The 17,067-nt window shown below is 37.1% G+C and overlaps 1 protein-coding gene across 5 annotated transcripts; it reads left to right on the top strand.

Annotated features, from left to right (window-relative positions):
• Positions 1-177: 177 nt before the first annotated feature.
• LOC149041573 (peroxiredoxin-4-like) lies at positions 178-16,737 on the top strand. 5 transcript variants are annotated; one of them, XM_089214840.1, is made up of 8 exons: positions 178-442; positions 3,261-3,356; positions 7,665-7,773; positions 8,387-8,471; positions 9,030-9,066; positions 10,053-10,175; positions 11,103-11,163; positions 16,410-16,737. In XM_089214840.1, the coding sequence occupies exons 4-8, from the start codon at positions 8,456-8,458 to the stop codon at positions 16,590-16,592; spliced, it is 420 nt and encodes a 139-aa protein (XP_089070966.1). In that variant the 5' UTR covers positions 178-442; positions 3,261-3,356; positions 7,665-7,773; positions 8,387-8,455; the 3' UTR covers positions 16,593-16,737. The 5 variants fall into 5 exon arrangements, with proteins under 5 accessions (XP_089070966.1, XP_089070964.1, XP_089070961.1 ...); XM_089214835.1 differs by lacking the exon at positions 7,665-7,773 and adding an exon at positions 9,279-9,395 and having other exon boundaries at positions 182-442; XM_089214838.1 differs by lacking the exon at positions 7,665-7,773.
• Positions 16,738-17,067: the final 330 nt, after the last annotated feature.

Raw genomic sequence — 17,067 nt, 5'->3', positions numbered from 1 at the left:
ATCCAAGGTATCCATCGTCCAAAAGCAGACAACCAGTCAGAGAAGTCAGAATGAAGTTGTGCGCTTCTCTTGAAACTGCAATCTGGCAAGCCAGCGGATTCTCTTTGCTAAGCAACGACTATTCTCAAAAGATCCACGTGATCATGCCCGTGATCGAAAACAAAGAAGACTACATTTGGCGCCTGTCTTTGAATGAACTTTTCAACGGTTGATCGCTCGTGCGTCAAGTTATTTCTTTTCTCAACTGTTTTGTTTAATATAACATTTCTAAAGATGGGTTTTATTGTGGTTCATTGGGAAAACGAGAACAGCGTGAATGTTGTAAATGAAAAGAAAGTCGTTGGCGCCGTGGAATTAAGAGATGGGACAACAGTTGACATATCGACTGGTACAAACAAAGGTCGAGTGGCCATTCTTAATGCTACGATTTTGAAAGTTTGTGGTGAGTAAAAATTGCGATATTCGTTACGTGATCAAAATCTTACCAAAGAATAGATATAACGGCTTGAATTAAGCTTACATAACTCTCGGCGTAACCGAAACTCGAATAATTCTGAGAATCGAAACGGACACTTGCATGCCGCAGTTTCTTAAGCTTACACTTTACAATGAAATAATTATATTTATTATATACTCAACAAAATATCGCGTTTCTGATTGGTCAATGATGAATGCATAAATAGGTTATAGAGTGCAATAGAGGTTATAGAGTGCAATACGGAGAAGTTGCCATGGAAACACCGATGGAGTAATTTTGTCGAGAATATAATAAATAAAAAATTGTATGAACCTGCTCGTGCATTTCGTGATTTATGGTCACTCGTGATGTTTTGAAAGTTCTCAAATTGCACTCGCCTACGGCTCGTGCAATTTTGAGAACTTTCAAAACATCACTCGTGCCCATAAATCGCGAAATGCACTCGCGTTCATACGATTTCCTATACATATCAGTAAGGTTTCAAGATTACTTTAGTCACGTTTGGGAACATTCTAGATTCATAATACAAACTGTGATTAAACAAACCTGATTACATAAAGAAGCCCTCCTTTGATAAAAACAAAATCATGTATTCCGCCCTTTTTTTTAGTAAAATCTATGGAAGAGATGTGTTTACTCCAATATACAGTATAAGTCATTTGATATAACAGAGATTTCCCAATCCCAATGCACTTTGTCAAATTAAGATTCCAATGAATGCCCTTTTCCTTATAGCTATCTAAGGCCTTGTCTGAGCTCATTCATTTTTTTATGTCATGGAATCCAGATACAAAATGGAAAGGCTTATTGTAGACAACTTGTCTGCAGTTTAGGGAACCTTTATTCTAAGTTACTGTTACAGTTACAACTAGATTTAATTCAAAAATCAATTTTATTTAACTGTAATTAATATCTTCACTCCCAAGTGTGCTAAGTCAAAATTGGGAAGAAATCTTTGAATTTCAATGTGCAAAATCAACAAAAACAAACAGTAAAACATGAAAGTACTGCTTGACAGCTTACCTTTAATTTTTACACACGAGAGCTTTATCCAAAGAAGGTACAACCACATAAAACCAAGTCAAAGCTTGACTCTGGGAGCAAAAGGGTTAAATATCATTTGTATCATCATCCAAAATTAAATGATTCATTTAAAGACTATGTTTTGACTGATAGTATTTCTTGCAATAAATATAATTCAAGTTATTGTATTTTATGGAAAAGAATCAACAGATTTTATTCACAATTTGTGTCAAACCAAATTTAAAAATTTGATTAGGACTATTTTATATGAATAGCAGTGACTGAGGATAATGCTTACAAAGTTTTCAAGAAAAAAAAGAATTAAATTCCATCCTAATATTGCTACATTTTGTAGTTAATATACAATCAAAAATATTTTACATGTAAACCAGAGTTAAGCATGTAAATAAATTTCACTGAATACTTGAATTTTTAGTTGGGATTTTTTAATTTTCTGGTATTTATTTCATGTTAGTTGCCTAAAATTCCCAGTAATTCTTAAAAACATTCTTAGAAATTCCTGAAAATTCCTAGGATTTTTTTGGCAAGTTTTTAGATTTACAGCCTTGCAGGGAAAGTTGTTGGTGCTCCGAGTTGGAATTCCTAGGAATTCATTGGAATTCCAAGTCCTGTTGGATATTAACTTGGAATTTCTAGGTCTTTAGAACCAGAGTTGTTACAGTTGGGAATTCCTTGGTCTTTTATTCCTATTCCTATTTATTTCCTTACAGCAAAGTACGCCGGCTTCTCTGTAAGGTTTCGCTGGCTACTTTCATTGCTTTGAGAGCCCACACAGAGATGATGTTTATCAGGTCTAAACTTGGGCTCAATAAAAATATAAATTTGCAGTGCCTATCTTTTCTGAAAACATAAAAAGACTTTTGACTCAAGGTTAGTTTAAAAGCATTTTGATGGGGACTGTCTTTTTGACAAATCTTGCTGTGGTGGCAGGAAAGTACATGTACAAACAATATGACATTTTGTCCGCCATATTGGATTTCAAGACCCACAACCGTTTACCTTTAAAAAAGCTCTGGCTACTTAAAACCTTAAAGAAAACCCTGTTAAGTTGAAAATCATATTTCTAAATTCACTCATATAGATATAACAGTAACTCTGCATTGGATATTGTAAAACTGAAGTATGTCTGAAGTTCCTAAGCCTCCCTGTAGTCTTCTCAATTCCCTAATCTATGCAATGTCTGTTTGAAGGAGATGATTTACAGTACTGTTTGATGAGGCGAGTAATACAGCAGAGCCTTTGTTGATGGTAAACATTGGTATCAAAGAAATTCTTCATCATGGTTTTCTTTATGTTATAATAAAAGAAACTTACATGTGAAATACGTTCATAGAAGAGATGAATTAAGCTCGTAGACATTGCCATTGCTTAAGGAATAATTCTTAATTTTAGCACCACCTAAAGCTAGGCTATAAGGACTTTAACCCTTTAACTCCCAGATAAAATTTGTATTTCTCCTTTCTGTCAACCATACGATTGTTATCATGTTAGTTGAGATAATTGAGTATTGAATCAACTAATTATCCCCAAATTGATATTTTTCTTTATTCTCATCACTAAACTGGTTGATATTGTATGGATATTGTAAGGAGAAATTCTGTCTTGGTCACTCATGGGAGTTAAAGGGTTAATAAGGCCACTAATGCTAGTTTAAACACAGTAGATGGCTTATCTGACAAAAAGAAAACTAACCATGTGTGTTTTATGTTATTAATCAATTATTTTATTGGATTTGCAGAGTTGTAAGATGAGGACAAAAACAGGGATTCAAATAGGATTGGATAATTGGAATGGAAAACGCACAGGAGATTGATGATGGAGAACTCTGCAAATAGTAAGTTGTTTGACTAACTTTACAGTAAGAAATTAGAGAACGTTGCTATAAATAATACACATTAGTTTGACTATCCAAAATATTCTGATGATAACAAAAAGTAGAAAGTACAGTTACTGTCAGCAGCAACTATTGTAAAGTATGTTTTTCAATGTACAGTAACATTAAACTTTCAGGGAATGATTTCTGCACTGAATGAATTTAACTAAAAGTCCTCTTAAGATTAAAAAATGACCAATCACATTTTCCAGCAGAGAAGAAGTCTCAGCTTATTACCCTCAACTCCCATGAGTGACCAAGAAACCGAGAATTTTCCTTACCATAGCAAATGAATACAACATCAAGGAGACAATTGAGAGATTATTAGTTGACCCACTATCAAATTCTCCAAACTATTGTCATAAGAATTGGTTGGCAGACAATAAGGAGAATTACTGATTACATCTGGGGGTGAAAGGATTAAATGAATTGAGCAACTGTTATTCAAGAGCTGGTGAACCAGTTAAAAGGTTATTTTCAAATGAAACAAATTCCTACGACAGATAATTTCCTAGATTTTGTAAATATTTTCAGGTCAAACATTTAAAACAACTCATTGAAAACTGTTATAACTCAAAAAATTTACTTTCTTCATCATTCACAAAACTCATTGGATGTCATTTAGTCTGGTGGACTGGGTTAATGTAATTCTCCGTTAAGGTAAAGTCTCAAGTGGAAATCACATACAAAATGTAAATATTTGAATTTTATAATTTTTATTGTAGCTTTTACCAGTCAATGAAAAATACCAAGAGATTTACCTACTTATATACTCCTCATACATTTTCTCACAGATGAAATTTCACTTTCATTGATATATTTTATATTGAATGTATCCATGGACTAATAAAAGTTCTTTCAAGTAACTTTTGGAATACCAAACTAATTTTCATTTCTTCTTTTTCTCTAAGAACAACAAAACTAAATTATTATAAAATGTTACTACAATAAAATATGAACCCAGTGTCATTTTATAAAGTTTCCTTGAAATGATTTCATTTCTCTAACTACTCTCCTCCTAGAAAAAGCCTTAGATGTTTCCTAGAAATACTTCTGTGAGAATAGTACAAAAGATTATGAACTATATCCTGAAAATTCTATAGGGCAATAACTATCCTTTTATGCTCTTTGGAAGTTGTTTATTGGCAAATGCTTATCATATTTAATTTGATGAATGTAACTTGGACATCACCATAAAGATAAGCCATTTTTTAATTACACCCCTGTTGCCGATGATAATATTTTGAAAGAGAAATTTTAAATCAGTTTTAGTTATGGAAGAAATATTTTCCAGGTGGAAAATTGAATATTTTTTTCTTGACTGATTGGAGCAAACACAGTTGATTTGTTTTTCTTAGAGAGCAAGAGGTTGTTTTGTTGGCATATTCAATCTGGGTTAGAATTTCTCTTCAAAGAAAGTTCTTAGCTAAATGAAAGCAGATTTTTCTAATTAACCCACAAATGCTAGTACAGTAATAACCCGCGTATAAGAACCTGGGTTTTAAGAACCTGTTAGGCTAAAATTCTCATTTTAAGCCCCCTCTACATAAGAACCTATTTAGCCTAAAATTTTAAGTTAGGTTCTTATCAGTGGGGTTGCTGTAAAAGTGTCTTGGCAGAAACTAATAACTAACTGATTAAACGTTATGTTTTGTTAAGAACATATAGTTTTACTGTATCTGCACTGAACTGCCTATAGGCATTGCTCTACATGGTACATTATAAATGATTTATTATGAGAAAGAAAGTTCTTAGCTAAATGAAAGCGGATTTTTCTAATTAACCCACAAATGCTAGTATTTAAACTCCAAAATGTCCTCCTCTTACAATGGATATTATACTTACACTGTAGGAGAATACTTACCGCACCAAACTGTTGCTGAGAAAATTAAGTGTAAATAGTTTAAAGAGGAACTTCTAAAGATAAGGAAACTGATCTTTTCTTTTATCTTCTTCTATTTACTGGTACATGTCAATAGAATTTCTTAATTTCTAAGCAGAGCCTTTGCCCTTTGTGCGAGAAAAAACTTTTCTGTGTAAAAGGGGATTTTAATGATCAAGAGAGACAGGTTTAAACTCAAACATGGCATTTCTAAACATTGGATAGTACATGCAGTATGTGTCATTGGAACCTTTAATTTTTAACTAGTTATAGATGGAAACTATTGCAGAACAAATCCATCCATAACCAAAAAACATTTTAAATGAGGGTCAAGATTAGAACAAAAAACTCCTGTTACTGAATGTTTAGTTTGTTGCATTTGTGTTATGATATCTATGGAAAAATCTATGTTAAGAATATGTAGTGTGTTCATTTCTGTTCCCATAACATTTCATTCCTTGCACTAAGTGTGGCAAAGGTTTCCCTTAGTCAGTGCTCTAGAGCTTTGTTGTTGTAGAGTTATTCCCTTAACAAACCAAGAGCTAACTTTTTACAAAAGAATCAGCTGTCCTTGTGGGATGGATTTTAAGAAACCAAGGTTAGGAGAATATACAGCCCCTTTGAGCTTGTGTTTACACCAGTATCCACCTGAGGCTTTGCACTGTGCATGCACTTGATAATTAACTTCTTATGACCCCTTTATCAACTTGCTGAGGTCATATTCCATGGTGATGGAACCTTTGGAATAAAGGGGGTAAGTTTCTATAGAAACCGTGGTGCTATGTTGGTGAGAGAGATTATACCAGGGTAATTTAGTATTATCAACTGAATTGATAGGGTAAATTTGCCACTGTAAAGAGTTTAACAGTTGATGTTTTGAGCCTTAGCCCTTTATCAGAGTGATTGAGACTGGAAGTCTACTTAGTGACATCACTGACCTGTACCTAGTTTTAAGCATAGTCTCAAAACTTACCTTTTGAGCCAAGCTTTTAGTTTGTTGCCTCCAGTAATGAAGTGTTTTTATCTTCTCAAGGGAATTAGAAGGTTTTCTTATCTCTATGTAACTTTATAGTGATTTTAGTTAGCTGCCATTATCATTGAAAATTTTTTTATTTTCTGCGAAGGGTATTGGATCATTCATATCTGTGCGCCATATAAACTCTAATTATGCTCATTATGTAACAATGTCCATTGCTAAAATATTCTCACTGCCCATGTCTGAAATTTTAAAGCATGACACCTACATTCTTCTAAAAATCATTGTTTAATGCCTTCTGAGCTTGGTAAAGTGATGAGAATAAAGAAAAGTATCATTTAGGGGATTATTTGATCCAATAACAAATTCTTTCAACTAGCATCATAAGAATGGTATGGCAGACAGTAAGGAGAATTATTATTTGGAGATAAAGGGTTGAAGGGAAAGATTGCAGTATACACAATGTGAATAAACACTGATTGAAATATATTAGGGAGATAAGTTTTAGTTATGACATGCGTTTTAACAGTAATGCTCTTCCAGGGAATATTATTAAGCGTTTTTCACTCAGCATCTTATACTAATACATGCTGGTATGCTGTGTTTAGCAAGAGAGAAATATTTTGATGCAGCATGTACTTTGTACCCAGTCTGCAGTCTCAATTTTGGTCATACAAATCATCAATTGATTTTTATGGAATTTAAAATTTTCATGTTAATTTTGTGGAAAATTTACAAATGATCCACTTTCATTGCTCCTTTGATCAAAAGTCAAGGTGTTTATTAGATTTTCAGCATTTGCATTGCAGCATTTACTCAAGGTTGCCATAAGCTGTAAGGTGACATTTATTTCCAAATCATGTTTCTCAATTCACTTAATAACAGTAACTCTGTATTGACAATATCAACAACAGCTAGGTGATAACAATTGAAAAACTTGTGACCTTGAGGGTATCATTTTGATATACTGTAATTATTCAGCTATAAGCCAAGTTATTTTCACTCAAAGTAAAGCTTCAATTTTTTTGTGCATGTGTTTTATGCAGGGGAACCTTTGTTAACTTTCATCTTTTCATTGCATAGCTTTTTTACAAATTTCATTTGAGAGAAAAGCAGATTTTAGTGTAAAATTAATGTATGCAAAATTGTTGGGTCTTTTTTATACATGTACATAAAGTCCAAGAATAGGTCTTGACTAATATTCACGTTGGTTCACCCTTTAATTCCCAAAAGTGACGAATGTGTAATTTTTCCTTATAATGTTTATACATTATCCAGCAAACAGGTGATGTGAATGCTTCTCAATTAGAATTTGTTATCTTGATTTAACACCAAATTCTTGTTACTAATTTATAAGGAAATAAGTAGCAGCTAGAAGAGAGAATTAACAGCCATATCTTGGAATTTAAAGGGTTGAGTTAATTTTACACATTGGAAGTTTGGGGTCAGTTGGCTTATAGCAAGGATATTGGTTACAGCCAAATACATTGTATTAATGTGGTAACTCCAGATTCTCTGAGGTAATTGACATGGAATGATGTACATTTAACAGTTGGAGTGGCTCATAAAAAATCAAATGTTTGGAGAGGATGGCAAAAGGTTTATATGTACAGTAAACTCGTGATTAATGTCAAAATTAATTTGTGACATGTGAATTTTAAAGAAAGGCTAGCTCAATTTGTGAATTTATGAAGCATTTTGAAGCCTGATTTGCCTCCTATTATGAAACCAGCTTATTTTTTCTATCATTAATTTTTGTGAAAACCTAAAGATTTCCCTGCCTGGAAGATTGCACTTAAAAAGAGTGATATGAAATTTCCCTTTTAAATTTTTGATGCATGAAATGCTGTTTAAAGTATTGGTGAAACATAAAATTTTTTTCTAAAATCAGTGTTTGAAATGGGATTGGGAACACCCTTTGCTTAAACTCAGCTCTTTGGAGTTATTGAGAAAGGGGTGGTGAAGTGTAGCAAAAAAGTCTTTGGTGTTTGGAAAGGGCAATTCAGTCCTAGAATAATTATCTGAGTTCTTGATAGGAGAAATCTTTTTTGTGTTCCCTTTTTGTTTCTGATTTTGATATAAATATTGTCCTTTAGATGTAAAATGGTGACCTTTGAGTCTTTTTCTGCACAGTTTCTAAACTAGAACCTCGATCATTGGGAAGGGACTGCAGTTGTTAATGGAGAGTTCAAATATTTGAAGATGACTGATTCTAGAGGTAAGTTTTTTTTCTGTGAGCTCATAGATACAGCTGTAACTTGGAAAACTGAGAGCCATATGTGAAGTCCAATCACAGGTTTGTAAAGATCTTGTATGTGGCTACTGGTAATTCTGCCAGGAGCAGTTTGAAACTGTAATGCTTATAAATATTTTCCTTTTTGCATGTGCTATTATATAAACAGAGGCCTCTGCCTGGGTTTGAATGAACACATATTTGTCAGTGCATGGGCATTGCCTGTTTGGAGATGCACGAGGCAGATTCAGTCAAGTGACCTGTTGTGACCAAATACATCTAATGAAACATTGGTTAAAAATATTATTATCTCTTTCAAAAACCTTCCCCTTGCTCAATTTTTGGCATGTTTCTGTGATGTTTCTCATTATCTGTTAATGATTTGTCTTCTTCTTCCAGTTTTTTCTACAGATTTTTGATAAACCTTCCCCTTGCTCAAATTCTGGCATGTTCACTTGATGTTTTTGGTCATCTGTTGATGATTTCTCTTTTCTTTCCAGTTTATTCTAATTTGTGTTATATTTATGACTTTTTCCTACACAGGAAAATATCTGGTGTTCTTTTTCTATCCCCTTGACTTGTGAGTATTAGATGTTAGTATACTCTTTGACTAAAAGTTTGCTGTACTTTGCTACCTTCATGCTATCCTGCCAAATTAGTCATCTCTCTGCAATTGCTACCGAGTAGTCAACATTGTTCTCAAGGTGACTGATATTAAAAGTTTCATTAATTGCATGCATATTATTTTAAATTGAATCATTACAAATAACAGCTATTTGTTGTCATTTGCAGCACTTTTGTTTGTCCAACGGAGATCATTGCCTTTAGTGACAGAATTGAAGAGTTCAGGGCAATCAACACTGAAGTTGTTGGTTGTTCAGTAGATTCAGTTTTTACCCATTTAGCTTGGTATGTTAACCCTTTACACCCTAACATCAGTATGTATATTCTCCATTACTACTCTCTAGACATTTCCAAGGGTTCTGACAAGGAGAATTTGTTCAACAATCAAGAGTTTCTTTAGTTGGTGATCATTTCCTTTATTCTCATGACCTAAATGTTTGATTTAGGAGTGATGTTGTTAGGAGAAATTAGATGTTAGTCACTCTTAGGGGTTTAAGGGTCAATCCTAAATTTGAACTGAATTTGTAACTTTAAAGGATTTGAGAGTTTTAAAAAAACAGAGAAAGGTATTTCCAATTTATATTCATTTGAAGATTTGTAGAATGCCAGAAATTAAAGTAAAAAGGAAGAATTTCCATTTTTGGTAAAAAAAATCTACCATAAAATGTATTTCAGTTTGAAGTTACATTCATTCTATATGTTTGTGTAAAGTGTTAGATTATTACAATATAGTCATCCAGGAGAGAACGTTTGAATGACTCCATGGGTAATCACAAAGATATATATTGCTACAGCAGTGTTCACCCTTATTTTAAGCATGATTGGTAATTTAAGGAATTCTCAAAACAGCTAGTAGAGCAATCCTTGTACCTATTGAATTGTTAAGAATTCCCAGAGGTACCAGAGGCAATAACTAAGTTCCTATATTCCTTTCAATTCTAGGATAAACACTCCAAGGAAAGAGGGTGGTCTGGGAAGGCTTAAATATCCTCTGTTATCTGACTTAAACCACCAAATTGCTAAAGATTATGGAGTACTGCTTGAGAATGAAGGTCACACCTTAAGGTGAGGACATCTGTGTTTTGTATTTCCTCATGTTTCTGACTTTTTGTGTCTGTAGGCCATTCTATTTAAACATGTGTTTAGTGTTTATCAGCTGTGATCCTCTTGGAATAATGAACATTATTCAACAAAGTGGAGGTGAAATAGCTGGGGATATTAACCGAGCTGCAAAGCAGCTAGGTAAATATCTACCACTTTCACCTACAGTGAGGTAAATAATTATATTAGCATGTACACTGTATATACCACACAGAAAAAAAAAATCAGTACATTTCTCACAATATACAAAGAAATGGTTGGAAATTAAATTTTTGATGCATGATTCTGTTGCCTTGGCTGCTCGAAGGGGAAGAGTACTTGTTAATCACTTTCAAGCCAGCCAAACAGAGCACACAAAAAGCACTATTCATCTGTGTGGTATGTACCAAAAAAACTTATTTGATGTAATGATAATAATGATAATGATGATCATTTAATGGACCATATCTACTTGAACAAAGTATTTCATTATCTGCAATCTACCTATTCTTGATTTCTAAAAGCTGAACATTTCTTTGTTAGTGCTCCTACCCTGGATCAAGATATCCAGTTTTGAGCACCTGACTGGCATTATCTTGTTGCATTGTTGGCTGTCACACCACATAGTTAAGAAAAACGTAACTCATATACTGAAGAGTCTCTCTTGGTCGGATGGTTTTTTCCCCTTACTTTTGAGGGGGAGCTGGGGGGAGGGGGGGGGAGATGTTCCCGTAATGGGCATAACATCCATGGATTAAATACACTCTCAGACCAGGTCTGATCAGGTTGCTATACTTTGCTTCCTTCATGCTATATGACAGGTCTGATAGTTAGGCTGGGGAGATTTGGTTAAGGTGAGAATATTCTTACTTCTATGACCACTTTTATTGCATGCCTGTTGTTCTATTTCAGGGGTCTATTTATAATCGATGACAAAGGGACTCTACGACAGATCACAATGAATGATCTACCGGTATGTTGTAACTTTTCATGTATGACTGTAATTGTACCGTGAATTTCTACTGCGAGTTTTATGTAGCTGTAGTTTTGTCCTTTAAGACGCGAGAGAGCAAGATAGTGAGTCTGAGTCCAGTAAGCTTCTTTGAACACAAACTTTAATCACTTGAGAGGCAGGTTACCTTTAGAGCTAACGAAACAACAACAACGCGATAGCGACTCTCTTATTATAAAATATGTTTTTGTGTGTGTAACCCGAGAACTGACACGTGAGTAGTCCGAAGTGATTACATAACAGTTGAGAGTTACATAAGAAAGAAAAAGCAAACGTTGATGTCCGGAAGGGTTTTTTTGCATATCATAACATCTTTCCCTTTTTCCTATTTTTCTTTTTTTTTTTTAACTATAACTCAATGTCAAACTTTTTAGGTGGCTTGATCAATCGTCCATGTCGTGTCCGTATTTCAGTTGTAGTAGCTTCGTGAGGTGGTCTTGCACTCAGCTCTGTTTGGGGTGTTGGGGGTAGTTGAGATCTTGGAGGGGACATGGATGTTCCTACTTGAGAACTTGCTGGAGGGGGTTGGTCCTGTTCCTGCAGATTGTCTGGAACGGTCAGGTCATCTTCGTCCATTTTGAAGGGGGTTTCTTGAAGTGGTTCCATGGTAGAACGCAACTGCTTGCGATTACGCCTGTAGGATCTACCATTGACTTCAACCTTGTAACTGCGAGATGCCACTTTAGAAGAAACAACTGCTTTTGACCACTTTGTTTCTCCAGGCATCTTCATGCGCACTATGTCACCTGATTTGAGTTCTGAGAGTTGTTTAGCATGTTGGTCGAAATGTTTCGCTTGCTTGACACGATCCCTTTTGAGAAGATCACTAACTGTTTGGTCAGTCTTGAGTAAAGACTCTGAGAAGGGTAGAAGTGTCTTAGTTCGGCGACCAAAAAGTCGTTGGCACGGAGACATACCTGTCGCAGCAGTGGGGGTGTTGTGGTGATCCAATAAACCAAGATATGGATCGGATTGAGACAGAAGAGCTTTCTTCATTAGAGTCTTGCAGGTTTTGACTGCGCTTTCGGCCATCCCATTAGCTTGTGGATAGTGTGGTGAGGTGGTGATATGAGTGAACTTCCACGTTACTGCAAATCTTCGGAACTCTGAGGATGAGTACTGAGGACCGTTGTCAGAAACTACGTAATCGGGTACCCCATGTCGCGAAAAATGCATCTTCAGCTTGTGAACGACTGTCTGGGACGTAGTATCGGCAAGATGATCCAGCTCGATAAAGTTGCTGTAGTAATCAACTAATACGAGGTAGTTTCGGTTCTCGAAGGTAAACAAATCTGTTCCAACTCGTTGCCATGGCCTGTCAGGAACTGGGTGAGGCTGAAGAGGTTCACTGGCTTGTTCAGGTCTCACACTTTGGCATATAGAGCATTTATCAATACGATTCTTGAGTTGTGCAGACATTCCTGGCCAGAAGAAAACCTCTCTGGCCCTTCGAAGGCATGCTTGGAGTCCCTGATGGGACTTGTGTGTTTCCTCTATCATGTCACGGCGAAGGCTCTCTGGGACAACGATCTTCGTTCCTTTGAAAACTAGGCCATCTTGGAGCGTCATTTCATCTCGGTATTTGAAGAAAAGCTGTGCGCTTGTAGGTACCATGGAAGTTTTTGTAGGCCAGCCAGCGCGTATGACTTGTGACAACGCTAGTAAAGATTCATCCTTGGCCGTTTCCACTTGAAACTTGGCAAGTGTCGACTCTGATATCGATAAGTCTTCAACAAAGTTGACAGTTTCTAGATCTTTATAGCAGGATGAGGTGCTAGCATTTGGTACCTTTGACTGCTTAGGTAGAACGCGAGAAAGTGCGTCAGCGATGTACATCTCTTTGCCTGGCTTGTAAGTGAGATTCAGGTCAAATCTTTGAAGACGTAGCATCATACGCTGTAATCTCTTAGAAGCTGTATTGATTGGCTTCTTCTGTATAGCAATCAGTGGCTTGTGATCTGTTTCGACTGTGACGTGCTTGCCATAAATGTAATGCTCGAAGTGCTCACAAGAGAATACAACAGCTAATAGCTCCTTCTCAATCTGTGCGTAATTTTGCTCTGTCGACGTCAGTGCCCTGTTGGCGTAGTGAACTGGCTGTCCTTCCTGAAGTAGAGTTGCGCCAATGCCATACTGTGAGGCATCGCACTGTATAGTGACATTCTTACTCACGTCAAAGTACTGTAGGACTGGGGCTTTAGTGATGAGCTCTTTTATCTCCTTAAAGGCTTTATCTTGGGGGTGTTGCCAATGCCATTCTATTTCCTTCTTTTCCAACTGTCTTAAGGGCTGTGATGCTGTAGACAGATGTTGGCAGAATTTCGCCAGATACTGCACCATTCCCAGAAACGTTCTGAGTTCAGCGAGATTGGTAGGCACCGGATAGTCCACTATAGCTTGTACCTTTAACGGGTCAGGTTTTAGACCTTCCGCTGTAAGGAGGTGTCCTATGAAAGGAACTTGTGACTGTCGAAGTTTCAACTTCTCGCTGTTGAGAGTGAGGTTTCTTTCTCTTGCGCGACTGAGGAAAGCCTTGAGATTCTGATCATGGTTGGCAATTGCAGCTTCATTAGAGTCTCCAAAACCGCAAACTAGGAAATCATCGGCGATGACTTCAACACCTGCGAGTCCTTCTACTAGCTCGTGCATTCGTTGTTGCCATACTTCTGGGGCTGAGTTTATTCCGAATGGCATTCTGAGCCATCGATAGCGACCAAAAGGTGTGTTCATGGTTGTCAAGTAACTACTCTTTCCATCAAGTTGTACCTGCCAGAATCCACATTTGGCATCTAACACGCTAAAGACTTTAGCACCACTAAGGCGAGTTGCTACTTCCTCAATAGTTGGAAGTGGATAATGCGAGCGTTTCACTGCGCGGTTGAGATCTCGAGGATCCAGACATACTCGTATTTTCCCGTTAGATTTCTTCACTATGACAAGGCTAGAGACCCATGATGTCGGTTCAACTACCTTGGCGAGGATACCACTCTTCACCATGTTATCCAGCTCTAACTTGAGGGTATCTCGAAGTGGGACTGGCACTTTACGAGGGGGATGTACCACCGGGCGGAAACCTTCGTCCACTTGAATGGAGTAGGTTCCTTCAAGGCAGCCAATTCCAGTGAAGATATCGGTAAATTCATATAGGATAGGATCACTTCTAACATTTGACGAGACGTCAATTCTTTCGTCGTGAATCGCATTTACGTCAGCATCCAAGATTTTGACCAGGTTCATCTTTTCACACGTCGTTCGACAGAGGAGGGGTGTCAAATCTTGCTTCACAATGTGATAAAGAACTCCATATTTTCTTCCTTTCCGTTCAGTTAGTAGGCGGATTTGACCAAGTGGCCAGACTACAGTCTTGTTGTGCATGATGAGCCTTGTAAACGACTGTTCAAGGTTTGTACACTGTTTGTCTCCCGTAGCCCGGATGTAGGCACTTTTGGGGAGAATATTACATGAAGCACCTGTATCAATCTGAAGTTGTACTTGGGCATTATTGTTAAGGCACGCCGTTACATAAGCTGATGTGGGGGAGGGTTTGTGGCTGTAGATTTCACAATCTTGTACGTGATTGACAGAGCGAGGGTGGCATTTTTTTGCAAAGTGTCCGTCTCTGCCACATTTGGTGCATTTCTTGCCAACTGCTGGACAAGCTGACTTTTTCATCTCGTGAACAGTACCACAAAACTTGCATTCTCGTGTGTATACATTGTCGGGGTTACCAGAACTTTTCCCTCTTGACTTCCACGGAGGAGTCCGCTTCTTACCTGAAGTGTGTTTATGCGGTGTTGTATCCTCAGTCTGGGTCTTAGGCGGTTTCGTTTTCTTGGCTTTTACCCTATTCACATTGGCTTCTTCAGTTGTCATGTCTAAAGCGCGTATATCAGTTAGCTCTTGTGTTCGCAGGATATCCAACGCGTTATCCAAAGTGAGATCTTTCTTCTCTAAAAGTTTCTTGCGTGACCGATCATTCTTGACTCCAAGGATGAGGCGGTCTCTTATCAAGCTGTCTCTTAGGGTTAGGAACCCACAGTGTTCAGAAAGGCGCATCAGTGCTGTGCAATATTGATCGACACTTTCTCCTGGTTCTTGCTCTCTCTTGTTGAAGAGGTACCGTTCATACGTCTGATTTCGCTGCGGCAAACAACGAGATTCAAATTTAGCCAGGACGTCATCAATATTGTCAGCGCTTTCGTCTTCAGCGAAGGTAAAGGTGTCAAACAATTGGACTCCTTCTCTTCCAACGATGTTAAGAAAATGAGCAACACGGACTGGGCCGTCCTTTTGACTTATCCCAGCCGCCCGTTCATAGATTTGCCATGCTCTCTTAAAGTGTAACCAGTTATCGCCTCTACGTGACCTGTCTTCGAGATTAAGAGGATCTGGAGGTTTGGCTAGCGGTACTGTGGTGGTATAGATCGGTGCAGCAGCCGATGAACCAGAAGGTTGCTGACTAGCAGAGGTCGAGGTCATGACCAATATAAAATAAACTTCCACCAACAACAGCAAAGCTCGTGAAACGTGATCCCACTTCTGACACCAAGTTTTGTCCTTTAAGACGCGAGAGAGCAAGATAGTGAGTCTGAGTCCAGTAAGCTTCTTTGAACACAAACTTTAATCACTTGAGAGGCAGGTTACCTTTAGAGCTAACGAAACAACAACAACGCGATAGCGACTCTCTTATTATAAAATATGTTTTTGTGTGTGTAACCCGAGAACTGACACGTGAGTAGTCCGAAGTGATTACATAACAGTTGAGAGTTACATAAGAAAGAAAAAGCAAACGTTGATGTCCGGAAGGGTTTTTTTGCATATCATAACAGCTGTTTGCTTCTACAGTTAATTGTTCTTGATACGCTGAGAAAATTTATCTGTCCATTCATATAATTTGATTCGAGTCTGGCCCTCGTCCACTGTCACGTGGTAAAAATCTCAAGCTCATTGTTTAAGTGTTAAGCAGTGGGGATCCCTTTCCTTTTATTTTGTGACGTTTTTATTATTTCATTAGAAAAATAGCGATATTTCGATTTTGATTTGGACAAGGGAGAAAAAAAGCTGAGTAGATAGTATCAAGAAAAAAGGCTCCTGGTGTCCAGTCTCCTGATTTTTTTGCGGTTCGCGGTCTTTGGTTTTATAAAGTGTGAAGTACTATTTATAACTTAGCTACTCAGAGAAGTTAATCTAAACTGGTTATTACGCAGGTGGGCCGATCAGTCGACGAGACTTTACGTTTAGTCCAGGCTTTCCAATATACTGACAAACACGGGGAAGTTTGTCCGGCTGGTTGGAAGCCTGGTAAAGAGACGATCATACCTGATCCAACAGAAAAGAAGAAGTACTTTGCAAAACAGACTGAAGGAGAAGATGAGGAAGAGAAGAAATAAACTGAACAAACTTTGGAATTGGAAAAAAAAACTGAGAGTTGTCTTAATTTAGGTGGCATTGTTTTACTTTGCATCCAGAAAAGTTACCAACGATTTGTAAGAAAACTTTTGGCGAGAATCGAGAAACAAATCTAACTTAAAGATAGATCTTTGTAGTAGTCTCTTTAGTTGTTTTGTAGTGACGTTAAAGGCCTGCAATCTTCTGTGCGCGTAGGATTGAGGTGGAGTAATGGTGAGGTGATTCCCTTGTTTTGTTCCTCCGATGAGTATGGCTATAGTGAATTATTAGACTTCTTGCTATTTAAAAATCACCTCACATACTCTGGTCAGTTACTCCACGAGTTCACTCTGAAACCAATTCTTTCACCCGCTTGCTATACATTTCCTACGCTGCTGACAACGAGGATTTTGGCGATCAATCCCTTAATTCTCATGACCTTAATACTTGGCTCGGCTTGATACTGTAGGGAGACAT

Source organism: Pocillopora damicornis, chromosome 8 (assembly GCF_964200805.1).
Source record: "Pocillopora damicornis chromosome 8, jaPocDami1.2, whole genome shotgun sequence".
Lineage (NCBI taxonomy): Eukaryota > Metazoa > Cnidaria > Anthozoa > Scleractinia > Pocilloporidae > Pocillopora > Pocillopora damicornis.
Note: the sequence above shows the minus strand (reverse complement) of the source record. Positions and strands in the feature narration are given on the sequence as shown.